Consider the following 22,639-nt stretch of genomic DNA (forward strand, 5'->3'; position numbering starts at 1 on the left):
AGTTTTTATCAGAGGAGTTTTGTACTGGACTGCATTGAGATGTTCAGTTTCTCTTTTGTCTGGTCACTCCGTAAAAATAAATTAGAGGATAATTGTTTGATGATGTTCTCCACTTACAGAAAAGACACTGAGAGTCCCGTTCTGTACATGTCAGGTAGGCTGTCACTGCAGATTCAGTGTATACAATGTACCTAGCCAAGATGTGTAATGTACAAATGGTTTGTAAACTCCTGCTGTCTCTCACAGAAAGTCAACCAGAGGAAGAGAGAGGAGATGGAAGTGAAGATGAAACAATGATACATTCAGTGAGTTGTCCATGTTGTCTTGTCTTCAGAGTGTATGTCTGTTTTTCCGAAACTCTGAACACGTCTCCTAATTTCTAAGAGGAAGCAGTAGGAGTGGGAGGAAGAGAATTGTGAATGGATGAGCACAAAGAAAGTCTTCCTGATTGAACTGACACTGAGCTTCATAACAATATTGAGTCACCTAACATGAGATGTGTTTGCCTCCTCTCAGGATGCTGAGTCGCAGAGTCTGCTGTCTCCTGTGTCTCAGCGACATCCAACAACAGTAGCTACAGTCTCAACTCAGACCTCCCCACCTGCACTTCCAGATGAGGATTTGGTTAAGACAGAAGGTAGGTGACAGGGAGAGGGGGATAGAGCATTTTCATGGGTAAACAAGGCCTTGAAATCAATAATGTATTGTAAATAGGATACAGCAAATGTCTAGTGATCTTAAGAGGGCTCTGTTGTTGCAGGATGTTTGCAAATTATGTCACTGTAACCTAGTGAGGTTATGTAAGATGGGATAACACATGGAGCCATCACTGTTTTTTAGGATCCACTCCTGAGCAGGCTCCTGTCCAGAGTCCCGATAAACACACCGCTGGACCCTCTGTCCCACAGCAGAGCCCTGCTGGACCCCCTCCCTCCTGTGACCACTCCAAACCTTGCAGTGTTACTGCCTCACCTCCGTGCACCACCTCAGCAACTTCCCCAGCTCCACCTGAGATCGTTCATGTAACTGTGATGCTTCCTCCTTCCCCTTCCCCTTCCCCTTCCCCTCCCCCTCCCATGGGACCTCCATCAGACCCAGAGCCCACCATCAACGCCACCAGCTTCTGGAGAAGCTGCAACGTGGCAGGATGCACACAGGCCATATTCACTGGTTTCATTAACGAGATGAACGATATCTCCAGCAGGATTCAGTCAGACCAGGCGAGCCAGGAGGGTGAGGGAGGATCACTGTGACAACATCTCTGTCTCACCCTTATTTATGTTTTAAACACTGAAGAATATAAAGCTCTCCCTCTTGTTTCCACAGATTATGATTTTGCACTTTCAGTGATGACGGTCTCTGGAAAACTGGCAGAGCTTGTGGCCAAACAGCAGGAAGGTGAAGTAAACTTTTTTGTGACATGCTATATTACGAGGTTTTTCTTATAGCTCAATAAATTAGGACATATTAGCTATTTTTTGTGTTACTTTTTATGGCATATTATACTTTTTTTTTTTTTTTAACTTTTTTAACTTTTTTTTTTTAAATTTTCTAAATCTTTGTATGGCATACTATACTAAAATTTCTTTGAAGTTTTTATTAATTTTTAATGGCATACTATACTATATATATATATATATATATATATATATATATATATATATATATATATATATATATTTTACTTTTTTATTACTTTTTATGGCATACTATACTATATATATATTACTTTTTCATTACTTTTTATGGCATACTATACTATAACTTTTTTTTTTTTTTTTTTACTTTTTATATACAATACCATGACCTTTTTTATGACATACTATGGCGTTTTTTTTTATGACATACTATACTGTGACCTTTTTTGTGACATACTATACCGTGACCTTTTTAAGAATTACTATACCGTGACCTTTTTTATGGCTGCTATACTACGACCGTTTTTTTTATGACATACTATACTATGATGTTTTTTTGACCTACTATACTATGACCTTTTTTATGACATACTATACCATGATGTTTTTTTTGACCTACTATACTATGACCTTTTTTATGGCATATTATACCATGACCTTTTTAAGAAATACTATACTGTGACCTTTTTATGACATACTATGACCTTTTTTTTATGACATACTATACTGTGACCTTTTTATGACATACTGTACTGTGATCTTTTTTATGGCCGCTATACTATGACGTTTTTATGACATACTATACCATCACCTTTTTTATGACATACTATACTATGACTTTTTTATGACATACTATACGATAACTTCTCTATGACATCCTGTAATGTTTTTTTTTCTTTTTTTTTTCTTGCACTCTATTTCATGACATATTTGTGACATAGGTAAGCTCCAGCATTGCCCTTTCTATTTCATTTTAAAATTCTGATTACTGAAGGATAACATATTGTCTTTACAGAGATACAAAGAAAACAAGTGGAGCTGCAAAAGGTGGCAGCAGCTATGGAGAAGGTCATCTCAACACTGAGAGGTGTCCATCAGCAGCTACAGTAAGAACATGAATATCTATGTTTACAGTGAACTTCCTTTTGGACTGTGAGTTCCACTGTTGTTTTGTATTTCACATTACTCACATTGACACTTTAAGCATTTTCTACAAACTGTATATTTGTGGTTTTATGGTTTTGTCTTAATATTTAAGACGGTGGAGAGGCCTGAATGTAGAAATACAAAACTGCAGCAATATTTGGCATTCATCATTCAAAAAGCAAATTAATTAATTAAATTGTTACAATATGATCTCAGATTTCAGTCTGTGATTGTGATGCTTTTACAAATGAGTTGTACATAGTGACATTCCCTTTAGGAAAGATGTTACATAGGGATGTTACATGTCATGAAATATATTTGAATTCAACAAAAGCAAGAGGTTTTATCATTTAAATCATGAACTAAACAGGAACAGGACTGTGTGCTGAAAATGTTCCACATCCAACCCTATGAACTGAACCAAGTATGCCTGAACTCTTGAAATGTGAAAATAACTTCTTTTACATACATATATTTTGTTTATGATGTTGAGCTATTTTATTAACATGTGTTTTATATATTTTTATAATTGTGAATGTTGAAAGAAAACCCTACTTAAATGTGCATGCAGAAAGGATAAACGTTTTAAGACATGATACGCATTGTATAGAATTGTTCTCTGTTCTTTTTATGAATATTTTTAAAGATCATTGCAGCTCAAACTGCTAATATTTACAGTAACCCTTCAGCTTTTTGTTCCATGAATCAGTGAGTGTCCCAATAGGTCTGATGTTTTTTTTTTTTTTAACTTGATTTAACAAGTTAACTGTGAGTAAGATTAAGTTCAAACTAATAATCAAAGGACAGGAAGAGCCGAAATAATACTGCAGTTTACAGTTGAGTTTTCACAAGGAGGTCCAGAAGTCTTTTTTTTTTACCTTATTGTTTAGTCTTGTTGTACAGGTTACATTTTTATGGAGTAAAACTGGTAATTTATGCAAAACATGTCGGTGTATGTTTCTTGTCCTCCTTGTCTCTACATCAGATATCATTCAATTTAAAAACTCCCCTGATACAGAGTTAGTGTCAAAGAAAAACTAAAGGTTGTTCGTTTTCTTATCAAAGAAAATGAGTTTATTTTTGAATTATCTGAAGTAATTTCCTCCGTTACAATTAGGGGTAAGATTAGAGAATTTTAATATTATAGCCAAAGGAGATTATTCATCTTTCCCAACCTTTTTAAAGATTTGGGAAAAAGATCTGGGGATGGTTTTAGACGAAAATACCTGGTTAAACATTTGTGAAAGAAAACATTTTACATTCACGTGTAACAACATCAAGGACATTAATTTCAAGTTTATCCATATATTTTTTCTCACTCCCATATGAATGCATACAATTTCCAAAGACAATAAAGCTGACTGTCCGACATACGAAACTGAAGAAGGAACATTCATGCATATGTTTTGGCAAATACTGTTAAAACATTTCTGGAATTCGGTTCATTCATTCACAACATTGGTCCTTGTATTCATTAAAGGATATGCCAGATTTCCAATTACATCTGAAAAAATGTAGAATATTAATTACCATAACATACTTTGCAAAGAAATGTATACTTCTATTTTTGGAAAAATGAGTCCCCTCCTACTTCACAGCTATTCCTGGATCAATTATCACAATTCCTACCACGAGAGAGACTGACCTTAGAAAAAAACAACTGCAGACATTTCAAGAACTCTGGTCCCCACTATTTTCTTTCTTTTCAAGAGGAGTTTAATAATGAACTTGGACATTTTGTAGCCTGGAGCCTTTATATATACATCATAAAGTATGGACTATAAAGGGTTGTTACCTTTAATGTTGTCACTGCTTTCTTTGTTTTGTTCGCTTTGGTTTGTTTAGTGCAGTTTTAAAGGGCCACTGTGTAAAATGGGTTGAAAACCGTTGAAAACAGTGACATCAGTGGTCAAATTCTAGATTGCAGGGCTCACTCGCTCACCCCTCCCATTGGGTAAATGGGCCGTAGGGACAAAAAGCCTTGCGCAGACAAGAGTTTTTCAGGAGTAGGTCTATCTAGCGACGAGGTGAATGTTTATTTAGAAATCTAAACCATGTTACGATATTGTAATGAATCACTCACGAGCAGGAGACCAGAGGAGCGTTCGGGAAAAAGGCCTGTTTATTTGAGCACTCCAAAAACTCCGATAACACTCCAGGGGGTAAAAGACTCCCAAACTCTGACTCTTCTAGCGTAACACACACACTCCATACACACATACTCGTTTACAATACCTAGCGGGTACCCCCTCCCCTCTCTGCTCCACCAATCTCCAGCCCGCACACTGACTGACAGCGTAGCCTGTCAACAAAACTCAGCTGTTTATTTGGCCTAGCAACATCTCTGGACTATAGTAGCTGCAATGGACGACTTTGAACGCGATTTTGAAGAGTTTCTTGTAGCAGACACAGACCCAGAGCCATACCTGTTTGAGCCGGAGCATACAGATGAGGAACTTAGATGCTGAGCGGGCGAGAAGAGAGGCTGAATCCTCCGCTCCCATTTTGCTGCACAGAATGGGATTCGGTGCTACTGCTACCATCGTTGGGGAGATATATCATCAGGAGAAAAAGCGCCGCAGAGAGTGCATCACAAGGAGTGAAGTTGCGTCTTCTTTTCCTCGCAGATGACGGTTTGGGTTCATTCTCTCCTGTTGCGTGGTAAGTGTGGTCCATTCGCAAACTTTATAACTAAAAAACTTTTCACTACTCTCCATCAACGAACTACTAACACTCTCTGCTGTTTCTTCCTCCTTCGTTCCTTCCGCTGTCTTCGTTGGTTTATTTATACACGCGAAACGCGTTCTCTGGCTGGCTGGATTGTCCGCTTGGTCTGCCATACATACATCTCTAAAGCAAGGCCCTTGCTATATATATATATATATATATATATATATATATATATATATATGTAAAAGCATAATTATAAGGCTACGAAAACCAAACAAATTTTATTTTATAGTGATTATACACTTATATAAACATTAATGGGTAGAATATTCAGATTCAGATTCAGATTTGATAATAAACCATGCCAAATATTACACACTGGCCCTTTAAGTCCTTTATTTGCTCTTTTGCTTGCTTGTCTGTCTATTCTCTTTATTCTGGTATATGGGGATGGAGGGACATGAGGGAACTCAGTGTACTCTGTTATACTTGTATGTTTTCATATTGGTGCTGGTTTATGGTACACTTGTTGGAAATAAAAGATGTTGAAAAAAAGAACTAAAGAAGCTCTTATTATGTTATGGAGTTGAGCTGAAAAAAAAAAACACTTTCCAGCTTCAGGAATCCACAAATGTAGTGGCATCATGTTCACATCACAAACAGTTTGGATTTTTTTGTGAGGTTGTATACGTTAGTTTTTCATAGTAAAGGAGTAGATGGCAGTTGCTTCAAGTGAAGAGGAGCAGGAAGGAGTGCTACGCCGGAAGCTAAGGAATGTACTGCTGTGGACAGGGGCAGCAACAAATCGATTTTAGTCATCTAAAACAGGCCCACCTGAAGCCATTATTACGCTCTCCTCAAAGCCACCAGACTCCACTGACAAAAATGGTAATTTTACCTTGCAGAAGACGGGAGCTGCTGGTCTACTACTGCCTCCATAAGTTAGTTTATTTGTGTAATTGTGTGACTTTGGTGTTAAGTTCAGATTTACCAAAGTCACACAGTAACAGAAAAATCAAACTAATTGAGGCAGTGGTAGCCCAGCAACCCCAGTGAGCACCAACTGGGATTCCGACATTAATTTCTGGTTGAAAACTGGTTGATACTCGGCCTTTTCGCCCTCCTTTCAAACAGCCCAAATGCGATTACAACATCAACTTGTCAAAATACCAATGTGTTAAATTATTTTTTGATAATTTCTTAAGTTGTAGGTCAAAAGAGAGACATTAAATGGGTGGATGGAGGTGGGAGGAGTGGGTATGGAAGGGTAGCCCTGCAACTTTGGGGATGATGGTAGGTTTGTTCTTGTCATTTTTCTTTTTTGATCTCAGGGTTTCATGCACAATTGTAAAGTTCAGAAAAATGAGCTTAAATTGTAGATGTTGATTTTATGTGGAATCCATCTGCTCAATAAAAGATATTCAAAAAAGAGAGAGACATTACTGATTAGTGTGTGAGGTATTTCTCCAAAGTCATATTGCACTGGGGGGTGAAATGTGGTCAACACCAAGACATAATTTGAATGCATTCAATGTGAATATAAATGTCATAAATATGGAACTATATAGTCTGTGTGCTGCCACATAGAAGCTTTCAGGACACTTCTAGAGTCAGATCTGTACACTCTGCATATGGCAATCCGTTTTAACATTTAATTGCTAGACTGGATATTCATTACTGATATCTGCAACATAATTTTGCCTAGTCAAAACTCTTATTCAAGATATCTGTAATTAGATTTTGACTAGTCAAAACTGAATTACAGATATCTGTAATCTGATTTATCTGAATTACAGATATCTGTAATTCAGTTTTGACTAGTAAGATTCAAACTATTTTTGCCATTCATGTGTATGGGGTTTGTCATTATAGATATCTACAATGTAGTTGCGGATATCTGCAATTCTTATTGCGGATATCTGCAACTGAATTGTGGATATCTGTAAGTCCAGCTTGAGATATCTACAATTTAATTTTGACTAGTCATAATTCAAGTTCAAGATATCTTTAATTATCATCAATTGAAGATATCTACATGGTCCTTTCTAGATATCTTGAATTGAGTTTCAGATAGTCAGAATGACGTTGTAGATATCTTGAATTCGAATTATGACTAGTCAAAAATGACGTTGTAGATATCTTGAATTCGAATTATGACTAGTCAAAATGACGTTGTAGATATCTGTAACTTAATTATGACTAGTCAAAATGACATTGTAGATATCCGCAACTGAATTATGACTAGTCAAAATGACGTTGTAGATATCTGTAACTGAATTATGACTAGTCAAAATGACATTGTAGATATCCGCAACTGAATTATGACTAGTCAAAATGACGTTGTAGATATCTGTAACTGAATTATGACTAGTCAAAATGACGTTATAGATATCCGCAACTGAATTATGACTAGTCAAAATGACGTTGTAGATATCTACAACTGGAATTATAGATAGTCATAATGTAATTGTAGATATCTATAATGACAAACCCCATACACATGAATGGCAAAAATAGTTTGAATCTTACTAGTCAAAACTGAATTACAGATATCTGTAACTGTAGTTTTGACTAGTCAGAATGACGTTATAGATATCTGTAGCCTAATTCAGTTTTGACTAGTCAGAATGACGTTACAGATATCTAATTCAGTTTTGACTAGTCAGAATGACGTTATAGATATCTGTAATTCCGTTTTGAGTAGTCAGAATGACGTTACGGATATCTGTCATTCAGTTTTGACTAGTCAAATGCCATTACAGATATCTGTCATTCAGTTTTGACTAGTCAAATGCCATTACAGATATCTGTCATTCAGTTTTGACTAGTCAAAACTGAATGACAGCTATCTGTCATTCAGTTTTGACTAGTCACAATGACGTTACAGATATCTTAAATTAAAATTCATACTAGTCACAATGACATTACTACTAGTCAAAATGACGTTATAGATATCTATAATGGTAATTCCGGATAGTCGGACTTAGTGATTAAATGTTAAAACGGCTTGCCATAGGCGCCTGACTTCCGGCAGACGGCGATACAGCCTCTGGGGCAGACCCCCGTATTTTTGGCATTCCGGTTTGATTTGGGCAGAGGAGGCGAATTTCCATTGAGATGGAGTTTGCAGTGACGCCAATGTTCCGCCTTGTTAGTTCACCGCACTGAGCGTTTAACCTGGCAACAACTGCAGCCGGCTCAAACGTGACTGTGACAGACTCTACATTCACTTAATGTAGAATCTGTATATAGAGACTACTACTTAAGTAAAGGATCTCAACACTTTTCTCACCACTGATGTCTCACTATCACTCTTTTAAGTGTAATAATGATCATTTCCTCTTGCTTCGGTGCATTTCTGAAACATCTGGAGCGGGTTAGTGCAGATATCAAACACATGGTCTCAGAGAGCTCAAGGAGAAAAGTCTGTGGGACCAGAAATGAAACTGAAACTGAAACTGAACAACTGGGTTGCCAGGTTTGTCAAAACCCATCATTTAGGCTATGCTTTTTAAAGACAAAAACATGAAAAACACTGTAAGATTTTTCTTTTCATTTTTTATTTTTAAAATGTGTTTATAAAGCCACAAATCTCAGCAACAGAAAAAAATCTTTGACTTAAGCCCGACATGAAACTTCTATGGAAGAAATTGATTTTAAAAAGTATTAAACATGTTTGTGTTAGAATGAAATTAACATAGCCCATAGTGCAAACTAATAGTTGTTTAAGGTTATGATTATCTGAATGGGAGCCACCAAATCTAAAGAAAACAAGTACAATACATTAAAACCACACATTTACGTATTTATGTAAGATCACTGATTGTTGTGTTTTCCTTATCATATAAAGATGCTATTTTATTTCTGGAAGCAGAATATACAGCTCCCGATGAAGACACCAAGTCCACAATGATATTTCTGAAAACTTTGAGGGCTTATAAAGGCTTAAAGTTTCAATAATTACACATACAGTATAATAAACATGCTGTTTAAGGCTGGTTCTCATACTTTGTGTGACAAAATCTGACTCTTTGGGGGCAGAAAACGAAATAAATAGATAAATGTTATTTTAGATAGTAACTTAGTATTCCTCCATCGTCTCGATAAATATTACAATTATTTAAAAAAACAAATAACTTAGTTGTACAGAGACTGAACTGGTCTGTGGGATCTTGAGAAGTCGACGGGGGATATTTCAGAACCTGGCAACCACCAGTCAAAGTAACGGGCGGGGAAACGTAGGGCGGTAGTTGAGATAAGATAAAAGATAAGATACACCTTTATTGATCCCACAATTGAGAAATTCCAGACTTGACGAGCAGACTGTAACTGTAACGTTACGAGGAAACAATTTACCAGTTTATTTTAGATAAAAAAAGTTAACCTGTCGTTAGTTAGTCGACGGAAATGGACGGTAGTACCAACGTGTCCTGTGAACTTTGTCGTCGGTCAGAGGAGACGAAAATAACCGGACCGTTGTCGACTAAAGATGAAGTCACAGCTCATCAGAACTGTTTGGTAAATATCAGCATGTTTGTTCTTTGATATGTTATTTATCTCTAACTACAGATATAAACTCGTCTTTACTGTGCTGTGCTTCTAACATGTAACGTTAGCTTAGTAGGAAGTGATCAAGTTATTATCTTGTTGATTGACTTGTTCAAAGATGGGGGCAGGTAAGAGGACAAAAAACGCCAATAGAAACTTCATGCAAAGTGTGTGGCTCCTTCAGTCAGTATATACCGTTACAGGATACGGTCATGATAATGAAGGACACATGTTCTGAGGGGAATACTTTCGACAAATGGACGCCAGCTGCTTTGCATCTTTATGAGAATCTGATGTGGTGATATTTTGTGGTACACGCACAATCTACTATTTCAAACCTCTACTCATCTACACTTTAAAGCAGGGGTGTCAAACATATGGCCTGTGGGCTAGAACCGGCCCGCCAAAGGGTTCAATATGGCCCACAGAGCATCATTCCTGTGGGCTATGGCAACACTAAACCCTTGAGTTTGCCTCATAAGGACCAAATGCACAAACCCACTATTTTTAGATATCCCATGGAGAGAGACTCTCACTGCAGCCTGTTTTATTTTGTCCTGAAAATGTCGGCGTGCAGCCTCGTTCTGTGGACGATGAACAAGGTGCAGACTTCCATCTGTGTCATCAATAATGAGGAAATGCAGTGAGTGCTGGACAGAGCAGTGAGTGACGACAACCTCGCCCACATGAAAGAATACTGTTTGCAGTGGAAACACTAGGTCACCATGTCTGAAGGGTTACTGTTGGTTCCAAAGGAACCATACTGAAAGTGTTTGGTGGAAACTCTTTGGTGGCTTAAGAGTAAACATTGCAGACAAGTCATTAATTCCACTTTTCAATTAAGTGCACTGCTATTCCTATAAAATCGGAAGCCAGTGTGCTTGGTATGCCCACAGCACCTTTCAGTGCTCAAGGAATATTATATTCAGCACCACTATGGAAGATAAATCAGTTGTTGGCAGGTTTGAGGAAGCATAGGTATTGTTTTAGTTTTAGGTTCCCAAGCCAGGTGGACTGACCCCATCAGAGCACTACTTTGAGGGTGAGTTAGCTAAAAAAAAACAATTGTTGAAATTGCACTTATTTTTATTTCATCCTTCAACCTTCATCTAAGACTGTTCATCATTTGTTTTATAAATGGATTCTTCATTAATTGCGAATGATTTCAGAATATAAGCAACTTGTAACATCACTTCTTTACACTAGAAGAGAGGGAAACAGGTTATTATGCAATGGTTTTACTGGTGTGGCCCACTTGAGATCAAAGTGGGCGTGTGTGGCCTATGAACATAAATGAGACTGACAACCCTGCTTTTAAGGGAAATATTGCACACTTCATACTTGGCCAGTAAAGCTTATTTTATCATGATGGCCCACCAGCCGATGAAGACAGGAAGTACAATGCTTTTCATTGTATGCAATATTAATTCAATGTACAAACTAAGAAAAAACATACTGGCCAATTCTGATAGCTCATTTTAAAGCCGATATTATTATGCATCCCTACTGTTTCTAAATCACATACTGCATATTTTTGGTCACTCTACTGCAGTTTCTTGTTACGAATCAACTTACATATTCCCTAATACTGATACATCACATATCAACTAATTCTGTACATCGGCCTGACTCATTTATCAGTCAATATGACCTCAGCTTCAGATTTCATATCTAGATTGACATTACACAGCTTTGTTGACTTGGACTAGGTCAAAATTTAAGTTTACAAATGTGTATGTCACACTGGATAAAGTAGTATTGTCCTTCATTTATGATTTAGTGTATGGATGTCCAACAAGGTCTTCATTTACAGCTGATGTTTATTCCTGCTCCTACAGTGAAACAGTTGATTGTGTATCTTTGAATTACAGTGTCACTGTCCTACACATTTTGTCCTCACTCATGTTGTTTCTGCTTTTGTTTTTCTAGTTATTTTCCTCTGGTATCATTTGCCAGAGTACCCCACAGCATGATGATTTGTTTGGCTTCTCTGTGGAGGATGTGCTGTGTGAGGTGCAACGAGGAAAACGTCTGGTAAAGACTACTGACATTTGCAGATAGGAATAGGTCTAATCCATGAACTGTGTACTGGAAGCTGTTTCTAGTTGTGTTACGCTTTTGTTTGCATTAGGTTTGTAAGAGATGTACCAAAAGCGGTGCCACTGCTGGGTGTGAGGTTAAACGCTGCAAGAAGTCCTACCACTACCCGTGTGCTGTTGAAGACAAAGCTATCATAATTGAGGATACAAAGGAGGAGAAATATGTGTGAGTACAACATAAACATTTGCCTGTTGGTCCAGAAAATGGTCTTGCATTTTAAAACATCCTGCACTACAGTACGAAGAAAGAATTTTTTATTTTGGTTTGTGTTTTCATGCTTCAGGCTGTACTGTCCCAAACACGATCCAAAAGCTCAAGGTAGGTGGAAATTTTGCCTTCTTCCTGTTATCACTTTTTTTTAGTGTTTGACTTCTTGTGGGTTTAATTTTTCTTTTTCATGTACAGAAAACAATGGCTCTGTAAATGGACGCCCATCTTCCCATACAAAGTCCTGGACTTCCAAAACTCCCAGTGAACCCAGATCAGATAAGGTTTTACTTGATGAATGTTTCTACTGTATTCACTTAAGGCAAACCACTTAAAGGGACAGTTCACCCCAAAATCAAAAACAAATATTTTAACTGTCGTGTTACTTATCAATCCAGATTATTCTGGTGTGAGTTGCAGAGTGTTGGAGATAAAGGCCATAGAGATGTCTGCCATCTCTCCAATATAATGGAACTAGATGGCACAAAAATTAATTTGAAAAACTCAACAGCAATGTCTCTTTCCAGAAATCACAATCCAGTTACTCAAGATAATCCACAGACCTTGTTGTGAGCAGTTTCATGTAGGAACTATTTTCTTTCTACCAAACCACACTCACCAACCGTATCACTGCGCAGAAGGAAGAGTGCATCTACTCATGGACAAGAGGCTCATGCTTGTGACAGGGCGAGATGTAAACATTAAGGCTCCATTCACACAGAAAGTGTTTTGCAGGTTGCAAAACTTTTTTAATTGAATGCCACGAGTAAAAAAAAAACGCATGCTGCGCCTTTTTATTGTTGCCAGGCAACCACGTCATCGCTTTCTTACTCTAACCTTCCTGTATAATCAATCGCCCATATCCATTAAACTGGAGAGAAAGCAGACATCTCTATGGCTGATATCTCCAACATTCAGCAACTTTTTAAAAGATATTTTTTGGGCATTTTGCCTTTAATCAATAGGACAGTGTTAGCAGAAAATGGGAGGGAGGGAGTCGAAGACGAACCCTTGGCCGCTGCGGCAAGGACGGAGCCTTTGTGCATGGGGCACCTGCTCTACCAGGTGAACTACTGGGCACCCTGACATTTTGCTACTTACATCAAACAATCTAGATTGATAAACAGCACTACAGGTAAGAGGGAAAATAAGTATTTTTTTTATTTGGGGTGAACTGTCCTTTGAAAAGTGGAAATCTTAAAAGGGCCCAATAATCTGCTTTTTCTTTTTAAATTTCTGTTTTCATTTCTGGGAGTAGAAAATTCAGAATACACAGAAGGGTTTTATCTGACCCCAAAAATGTTTTGGCAAGTAATGATATCTGTTTTTGTTTTTCCTTGAGTTTTTTTGCCTTTCCTGTGACGAGACAGAAGGAAGCATCAGCTTCGATAGTTTGTCTGATAACGTTGTGAAGTAAGTATGCTCCCATCTTTCTCGATAACTAAACATTTCTATGTTTCTAATCTGCTCTGTAACAACACGCCATGCCACAAGAAGAACTCTATTGGTAAGTCCTGCTCAGAGCGCACATGTTTTAAATTATTTTTTGTTTTAATATCACACATTAAATATCTGTTCTTGACAGGTTGCGCTAAAGCCCCCAGACCATTGTCTGCGTACAGCAGTGACTCCAGCTCATCAAACAATGCAACACCTTCATCTTCCAAGGTGCACATATTATTCAGAGTCACTTTGAATAAAACTTTTAATACTATTTCATTTATTTAAAAAATGATTCAGTGATTAATAACGCTGCTTTTGTTTTTTGAAACAGAGACGGTGTGAACCCAGTGATAAGTAAGTGTGTGATAATTCTGCTGTTCTTTAAGATATAGACTCTTTTCTAAGAAGATCTCTCTAAGTTTTAGTGACAACGTAGCCTGATGAAGGTCTGAGGAATAAAGCGAGTACAGCTGGACAGTATTGGTTTGTTTGTCTTCTCTCCAATGCACCTCTGTTTTCAGTGGTGGACAATTTAAAGTTGAAATATTTTTTTGATTTTCCAATCATTTCTGTAGTCTTTACAATTACCTCCCTCCTGTTTCATTCAGCCCCGTCACTTTTTGCTTTCCATAAACTGTTTAACTGTAATAACTGTTATAATGACTGATCTCGCCTTTCTGTCACAGACACAGACAAGACGAAACGCCCTCTAAACGTAAATTTAAAAGCCCCAGAGTCATACAAACAGATGATTCTTCAGATTCAGGTGAACCCACATGCAAGACATGAGAGAAATTTCTTGTATACGTTTGTATGAAGCGGTTAAAACACTGATTATTTTATTTTCCCTTCTTCTACAGATGACAGTATACCTGATTCAGACATGGCAATATTTGCCCCTTTAGAGACGGATTTAGAAAGCTGTGTAAACTCTGTTTACGAGCCCGAAGTAAGTCTAATCTTTGATTATTCCTCACTATGTAACACAATCTTTAGAGATGTTCAGTGATATTATAATAATCAATTTTCTTCTCTTTTTTTGTTTTTTTTGCCTCTCCCTATGCAGTTGATCAGGTGAGACCAAACTTCAGTGATAAACTGAAAACAAATGTGCACTAAGTTTATTTTAGGATATTTACAGTTTGCAGTGATGTTTGTTTTTTACATTGTGACCTTGTTGAAGCTAATCATTTTCTGTGTTGACTCATTTCTGTTGTCTGTTCTGTAGTTTGTGGTGTATTGTAGTAGATTGAAAGATACAAGCTAAAGCCTCGAGCATGACCGCAGTTTCATTATCACCTCTCAGTCAACATTTCTGAGTACCTTAAATGTTAGTTCAGAGGAGTTTTGTATTGGACTGCATTGAGATGTTCAGTTTCTCTTTTGTCTGGTCACTCTGTAAAAATGAAGTAGAGGATAACTATTTGATGATGTTCTCCACTTACAGAAAAGACACTGAGAGTCCCGTTCTGTACATCTCAGGTAGGCTGTCACTGCAGATTCAGTGTATACAAAGTACGTAGCCAAGATGTGTAATGTACAAATGGTTTGTAAACTCCTGCTGTCTCTCACAGAAAGTCAACCAGAGGAAGAGAGAGGAGATGGAAGTGAAGATGAAACAATGATACATTCAGTGAGTCATACATGTTGTCTTGTCTTCAGTGTGTATGTCTGTTTTTCCAAAACTCTGATCATTTTGTTATACTGTAATGAACATTCCAGCACGTCTCCTAATTTCTCATTTAGTCCTGGACAGCGTTAGTTTTGTTAACAAAAACTATATCTCTATACGTTCGTCAACAACCTTTTTTTCCATGACTGAGACGAGACGATGTCCAGTAGGCTTTGGCAGTATCATTTTTTTTCATACCTTCCTGAAATTTCACTAGAGTATACAGTATATGATGATATTTGTCTGCCTCGGGAGGCTGTTTAATCCCTTACTCTATAAACTTATTTGAGATTCACATATGGTGTCTCATGGCAATTTGCAGTTCAGTCAGGAGAGACTCGACAATTCTGCCTAAAATGACAGCTGACGGCAGCAGAGAGAGCTGATTTGAAATATTGCAGTAGCATCCTGATTGGCAGATAGAGATCGTAGCTAAGTTTGATCGGCTAAGTAGAAGAGTGAAGACCCACAGTCAGCTGATTAGAGGAAGCAGTAGGAGTGGGAGGGAGAGAATTGTGAATGGATGAGCACAAAGAAATTATTCCTAAATGAACTTACACTGAGCTTCATAACAGTATTGTGTCACCTAACATGAGATGTGTTTGCCTCCTCTCAGGATGCTGAGTCACAGAGTCTGCTGTCTCCTGTGCCTCAGCGACGTCCAACAACAGTAGACACAATCTCAACTGAGACCTCCCCTGCTGGACCCCCTCCCTCCCGTGACCACTCCAAACCACGGAGTGTTACGGCCTCACCTCCGTGCACCACCTCAGCAACTTCACCAGCTCCACCTGAGACCGTTCATGTAACTGTGATGCTTCCTCCTTCCCCTTCCCCTCCCCCTCCCCCTTTCCCTCCCCCTTCCCCTCCCTCCCCCCCTTACCCTTCCATGGGACCTCCATCAGACCCAGAGCCCACCATCAACGCCACCAGCTTCTGGAGAAGCTGCATCACGGCAGGATGCACACAGGCCATATTCACTGGTTTCATTAACGAGATGAACGATATCTTCAGCAGGATTCAGTCAGACCAGGCGAGCCAGGAGGGTGAGGGAGGATCACTGTGACAACATCTCTGTCTCACCCTTATTTATGTTTTAAACACTGAAGAATATAAAGCTCTCCCTCTTGTTTCTACAGATTATGATCTTGCACTTTCAGTGATGACAGTCTCTGGAAAACTGGCAGAGCTTGTGGCCAAACAGCAGGAAGGTGAAGTAAACTCTTGTGTGGCTCGAGGGACTGTGATCTTTGTTGGTCCCTTGGTTATATACTCTTACATTTTTTGTGACATGCTATATTATGAGGTTTTTCTTATAGCTCACTAAATTAGGACACATTGGCTATTTTTTGTATTACTTTTTATGGCATATTATAATATAATTTCTTTTAAGTTTTTATAATTTTTTAATGGCATACTATACTGTAATTTTTACAACATACTATACCATGACCTTTTTAAGAAATACTATACCGTGACGTTTTTAATGACATACTATACCATGACCTTTTTTATGACATACTATTCTGTGACCTTTTTTATGACATACTATACTGTGACCCTTTTTATGACATACTATACTGTGACCTTTTTAAGACATACTATACCATGACCTTTTATTATGACATACTATACCATGACCTTTTTATGACATTCTATGATGCTTTTCATGACATACTATACTGTGACCTTTTTTAAGACATACTATTCTATGACCGTTTTTATGACATACGATACTGTGACCTTTTTTTATGACATACTATACCATGGCCTTTTTTATGACATACTATACTGTTACCTTTTTTAATGACATACCATACCATGACGTTTTTTATGACATACTATGGCATTTTTTATGACAAACTATACCATGACCTTTTTAAGAAATACTATACTGTGATCTTTTTTATGGCCGCTATACTGTGACATTTTTATGATATACTATACCATGACCTTTTTTATGACATACTATACTGTGACCTTTTTTAAGACACACTATACTGTGACCTTTTTTTATGACATACTATACCATGATGTTTTTTATGACATACTATACTATGACCTTTTATGACATACTGTACCATGACCTTTTTAAGAAATACTATACTGTGACTTTTTTATGACATACTATACCATGACCTTTTTTATGACATACTATACTGTGACCTTTTTTAATGACATACCATACCATGACGTTTTTTATGACATACTATGGCATTTTTTATGACAAACTATACCATGACCTTTTTAAGAAATACTATACTGTGACCTTTTTTAAGACATACTATACTGTGATCTTTTTTATGGCCGCTATACTGTGACATTTTTATGACATACTATACCATGACCTTTTTTATGACATACTATACTGTGACCTTTTTTAAGACACTCTATACTATGACCTTTTTTTATGACATACTATACCATGATGTTTTTTATGACATACTATACCATGACCTTTTATGACATACTGTACCATGACCTTTTTTTTATGACATACTATACTGTGACCTTTTTTAAGACATACTATTCTATGACCTTTTTTATGACATACTATACTGTGACCTTTTTTATGACATATTATACCATGACCTTTTTTATGACATACTATACTGTGACCTTTTTTAATGACATACCATACCATGACGTTTTTTATGACATACTATGGCATTTTTTATGACAAACTATACCATGACCTTTTTAAGAAATACTATACTGTGACCTTATTTAAGACATACTATACTGTGATCTTTTTTATGGCCGCTATACTATGACATTTTTATGACATACTATACCATGACCTTTTTTATGACATACTATACTGTCACCTTTTTTAAGACATACTATACTATGACCTTTTTTTATGACATACTATACCATGATGTTTTTTATGACATACTATACCATGACCTTTTATGACATACTGTACCATGACCTTTTTAAGAAATACTATACTGTGACTTTTTTATGACATACTATACTGTGACCTTTTTTTAAGACATACTATACCATGACGTTTTTTATGACATACTATGGCATTTTTTTATGACAAACTATACCATGACCTTTTTAAGAAATACTATACTGTGACCTTTTTTAAGACATACTATACTGTGATCTTTTTTATGGCTGCTATACTATGACATTTTTATGACATACTATACCATGACCTTTTTTATGACATACTATACTGTGACCTTTTTTTAAGACATACTATACCATGATGTTTTTTATGACATACTATGGCATTTTTTATGACAAACTATACCATGACCTTTTTAAGAAATACTACACTGTGACCTTTTTTAAGACGTACTATACTGTGATCTTTTTATGGCCACTATACTATGACATTTTTATGACATACTATACCATGACCTTTTTTATGACATACTATAATATGACCTTTTTTTTTATGACATACTATACCATGACCTTTTATGACATACTGTACCATGACCTTTTTAAGTAATACTATACTGTGACCTTTTTTAAGACGTACTATACTGTGATCTTTTTTATGGCCGCTATACTATGACATTTTTATGACATACTATACCATGACCTTTTTTATGACATACTATACTATGACCTTTTTTATGACATACTATACCATGATGTTTTTTATGACATACTTTACCATGACCTTTTATGACATACTGTACCATGTCCTTTTTTAAGACATACTATACCATGACCTTTTTTATGACATACTATACTGTGACCTTTTTTATGACATACTGTACTGTGGCCTTTTTTATGACATACTATACCATGACATTACTATATTGTGACCTTTTTTATGACATACTATACTATGACCTTTTTTATAATATACTATACGATGACTTTTCTGTGACATCCTATGATATCAGTTTTTTTGCACTCTATTTCATGACATATTTGTGACATAGGTAAGCTCCAGCATTGCCCTTTCTATCATTTTAAAATTCTGATTACTGAAGGATAACATATTGTCTTTACAGAGACACGAAGAAAACAAGTGGAGCTGCAAAAGGTGGCAGCAGTTATGGAGAAGGTCATCTCAACACTGAGAGGTGTCCATCAGCAGCTGCAGTAAGAACATGAATATCTATGTTTACAGTGAACTTCCTTTTGGACTGTGAGTTCCACTGTTGTTTTGTATTTCACATTATTCACATTGACACTTTAAGCATTTTCTACAAACTGTATATTTGTGGTTTTATGGTTTTGTCTTAATATTTAAGACGGTGGAGAGGCCTGAATGTAGAAATACAAAACTGCAGCAATATTTGGCATTCATCATTCAAAAAGCAAATTAATTAATTAAATTGTTACAATATGATCTCAGATTTCAGTCTGTGATTGTGATGCGTTTACAAATGAGTTGTACATAGTGACATTCCCTTTAGGAAAGATGTTACATAGGGATGTTACATGTCATGAAATATATTTGAATTCAACAAAAGCAAGAGGTTTTATCATTTAAATCATGAACTAAACAGGAAGAACTGGAAAGACTGTGTGCTGAAAATGTTCCACATCCAACCCTATGAACTGAACCAAGTATGCCTGAACTCCTGAAATGTTGAAATTGTGAAAATAACTTCTTTTACATGCATATATTTTGTTTATGATGTTGAGCTATTTTATTGTTTAACATGTGTTTTTTATATTTTTATAATTGTGAATGTTGAAAGAAAACCCTACTTAAATGTGCATGCAGAAAGGATAAACGTTTTAAGACATGATACACATTGTATAGAATTGTTCTCTGTTCTTTTTATGAATATTTTTAAAGATCATTGCAGCTCAAACTGCTAATATTTACAGTAACCCTTCAGCTTTTTGTTCCATGAATCAGTGAGTGTCCCAATAGGTCTGATGTTTTGTTTTTTTTTACTTGATTTAACAAGTTAACTGTGAGTAAGGTTAAGTTCAAACTAATAATCAAAGGACAGGAAGAGCCGAAATAATACTGCAGTTTACAGTTGAGTTTTCACAAGGAGGTCCAAAAGTCTTTTTTTTTTTTTTTTTTTACCTTATTGTTTAGTCTTGTTGTACAGGTTACATTTTTATGGAGTAAAACTGGTAATTTATGCAAAACATGTCGGTGTATGTTTCTTGTCCTCCTCGTCTCTACGTCAGATATCATTCAATTTAAAAACTCCCCTGATACAGAGTTAGTGTCAAAGAAAAACTAAAGGTTGTTCGTTTTCTTATCAAAGAAAATCAGTTTATTTTTGAATTATCTGAAGTAATTTCCTTAATTTACAATTAGGGGTAAGATTAGAGAATTTTAATATTATAGCCAAAGGAGATTATTCATCTTTCCCAACCTTTTTAAAGATTTGGGAAAAAGATCTGGGGATGGTTTTAGACGAAAATACCTGGTTAAACATTTGTGAAAGAAAACATTTTACATTCACGTGTAACAACATCAAGGACATTAATTTCAAGTTTATCCATATATTTTTTCTCACTCCCATATGAATGCATACAATTTCCAAAGACAATAAAGCTGACTGTCCGACATGCGAAACTGAAGAAGGAACATTCATGCATATTTTTTTGGCAAATACTGTTAAAACATTTCTGGAATTCGGTTCATTCATTCACAACATTGGTCTTTGTATTTATTAAAGGATATGCCATATTTACAATTAGAAGAATATTAATTACCATAACATACTTTGCAAAGAAATGTATACTTCTATTTTTGGAAAAATGAGTCCCCTCCTACTTCACAGCTATTCCTGGATCAATTATCACAATTCCTACCACGAGAGAGACTGACCTTAGAAAAAAACAACTGCAGACATTTCAAGAACTCTGGTCCCCACTATTTTCTTTCTTTTCAAGAGGAGTTTAATAATGAACTTGGACATTTTGTAGCCTGGAGCCTTTATTTATACATCATAAAGTATGGACTATAAAGGGTTGTTACCTTTAATGTTGTCACTGCTTTCTTTGTTTTGTTCGCTTTGGTTTGTTTAGTGCAGTTTTAAGTCCTTTATTTGCTCTTTTGCTTGCTTGTCTGTCTATTCTGTTTATTCTGGTATATGGGGATGGAGGGTACTCAAACTCAGTGTACTCTGTTGTACTTGTATGTTTTCATATTGGTGCTGGTTTATGGTACACTTGTTGGAAATAAAAAAGATGCTGAAAAAAAGAACTAAAGAAGCTCTTATTATGTTATGGAGTTGAGCTGAAAAAAAAAAAACACTTTCCAGCTTCAGGAATCCACAAATGTAGTGGCATCATGTTCACATCACAAACAGTTTGGATTTTTTTGTGAGGTTGTATACGTTAGTTTTTCATAGTAAAGGAGTAGATGGCAGTTGCTTCCAGTGAAGAGGAGCAGGAAGGAGTGCTACGCCGGAAGCTAAGGAATGTACTGCTGTGGACAGGGGCAGCAACAAATCGATTTTAGCCATCTAAAACAGGCCCACCTGAAGCCATTATTACGCTCTCCTCAAAGCCACCAGACTCCACTGACAAAAATGGTAATTTTACCTTGCAGAAGACGGGAGCTGCTGGTCTACTACTGCCTCCATAAGTTAGTTTATTTGTGTAATTGTGTGACTTTGGTGTTAAAGGCCCAGTGTGTAAAATGGGTTGAAAACAGTGACATCAGTGGTCAAATTCTAGATTGCAGGGCTCACTCACTCACCCCTCCCGTCGGGTAAATGACGGTGGCCTCGTAGGGACAAAAAGCCTTGCACACAAGTTTTTCAGGAGTAGGTCTATCTAGCGACGAGGTGAATGTTTATTTAGAAATCTAAACCATATTACGATATTGTAATTAATCCCTCACGAGCAGGAGACCAGAGTAGCGTTTGGGAAAAAGGCCTGTTTATTTGGGCACTCCAGAAACTTCAGTAACACTCCACTCCGTCCCAAACTCTGACTCTTCTAGCGTAACAGACACACTTCATAACTTTACACACATACTCGTTTGCCATACTGAGTGGGGACCCCCATCCCCTCTCTGCTCCACCAATCTCCAGCCCGCACACTGACTGACAGCGTAGCCGGTAAACAGAGCTCAGCTGTTTATTTAGCCTAGCAACATCTCCGGACTATAGTAGCTGCAATGGACGACTTTGAACGCGGTTTTGAAGAGTTTCTTGTAGCGGACACAGACCCAGAGCCATACCTGTTTGAGCCGGAGCATACAGATGAGGAACTCCATGTGTTTGATGCTGAGAGGGTGAGAAGAGAGGCTGAATGCACAGAATGGGATTCGGTGCTACTGCTACCATCGTTGGGGAGATATATCACCAGGAGGAAAAGCGCCGCAGAGAGTGCATCACAAGGAGTGAAGTTGCGTCTTCTTTTCCTCGCAGATGACGGTTCGGGTTCATTCTCTCCTGTTGCGTGGTAAGTGTGGTCCATTCGCAAACTTCATAACTAAAAAAACTTTTCACTACTCTCTATCAACGAACTACTA

General features: G+C 36.9%; 2 protein-coding genes across 2 annotated transcripts; both read left to right on the forward strand.

The window, feature by feature from the left end:
* The first annotated feature begins 3 nt into the window (after nt 1-3).
* On the forward strand, nt 4-4,365 carry LOC144458310 (uncharacterized). The gene is made up of 6 exons (XM_078174597.1): nt 4-154; nt 247-305; nt 517-637; nt 841-1,233; nt 1,327-1,398; nt 2,434-4,365. Exons 1-6 carry the CDS (start codon nt 40-42, stop codon nt 2,526-2,528), a joined length of 855 nt encoding a protein of 284 aa, XP_078030723.1. The 5' UTR covers nt 4-39; the 3' UTR covers nt 2,529-4,365.
* A 5,051-nt stretch (nt 4,366-9,416) lies between these two features.
* LOC117250729 (uncharacterized) lies at nt 9,417-21,369 on the forward strand. The gene is made up of 17 exons (XM_078174169.1): nt 9,417-9,752; nt 11,712-11,816; nt 11,914-12,047; nt 12,166-12,200; nt 12,288-12,373; nt 13,584-13,596; nt 13,675-13,757; nt 13,864-13,886; nt 14,219-14,298; nt 14,393-14,481; nt 14,599-14,606; nt 14,761-14,768; nt 14,868-15,014; nt 15,107-15,165; nt 15,821-16,250; nt 16,344-16,415; nt 19,191-21,369. Exons 1-17 carry the CDS (start codon nt 9,642-9,644, stop codon nt 19,283-19,285), a joined length of 1,578 nt encoding a protein of 525 aa, XP_078030295.1. The 5' UTR covers nt 9,417-9,641; the 3' UTR covers nt 19,286-21,369.
* The last annotated feature ends 1,270 nt before the right edge of the window (nt 21,370-22,639 follow it).

This window comes from Epinephelus lanceolatus, chromosome 14 (genome assembly GCF_041903045.1).
Source record: "Epinephelus lanceolatus isolate andai-2023 chromosome 14, ASM4190304v1, whole genome shotgun sequence".
Classification (NCBI taxonomy): Eukaryota; Metazoa; Chordata; class Actinopteri; order Perciformes; family Serranidae; genus Epinephelus; species Epinephelus lanceolatus.

Coding starts and splice junctions, on each gene's coding strand:
- LOC117250729 (XM_078174169.1), top strand. CDS start 9,642: ATGGACGGTAGTACCAACGTGTCCTGTGAACTTTGTCGTCGGTCAGAG. Junction 9,753..11,711: donor CAGCTCATCAGAACTGTTTG/GTAAATATCAGC, acceptor TTGTTTTTCTAG/TTATTTTCCTCTGGTATCAT. Junction 12,048..12,165: donor ACAAAGGAGGAGAAATATGT/GTGAGTACAACA, acceptor TTCATGCTTCAG/GCTGTACTGTCCCAAACACG.
- LOC144458310 (XM_078174597.1), top strand. CDS start 40: ATGTTCAGTTTCTCTTTTGTCTGGTCACTCCGTAAAAATAAATTAGAG. Junction 306..516: donor ATGAAACAATGATACATTCA/GTGAGTTGTCCA, acceptor GCCTCCTCTCAG/GATGCTGAGTCGCAGAGTCT. Junction 638..840: donor GGATTTGGTTAAGACAGAAG/GTAGGTGACAGG, acceptor ACTGTTTTTTAG/GATCCACTCCTGAGCAGGCT.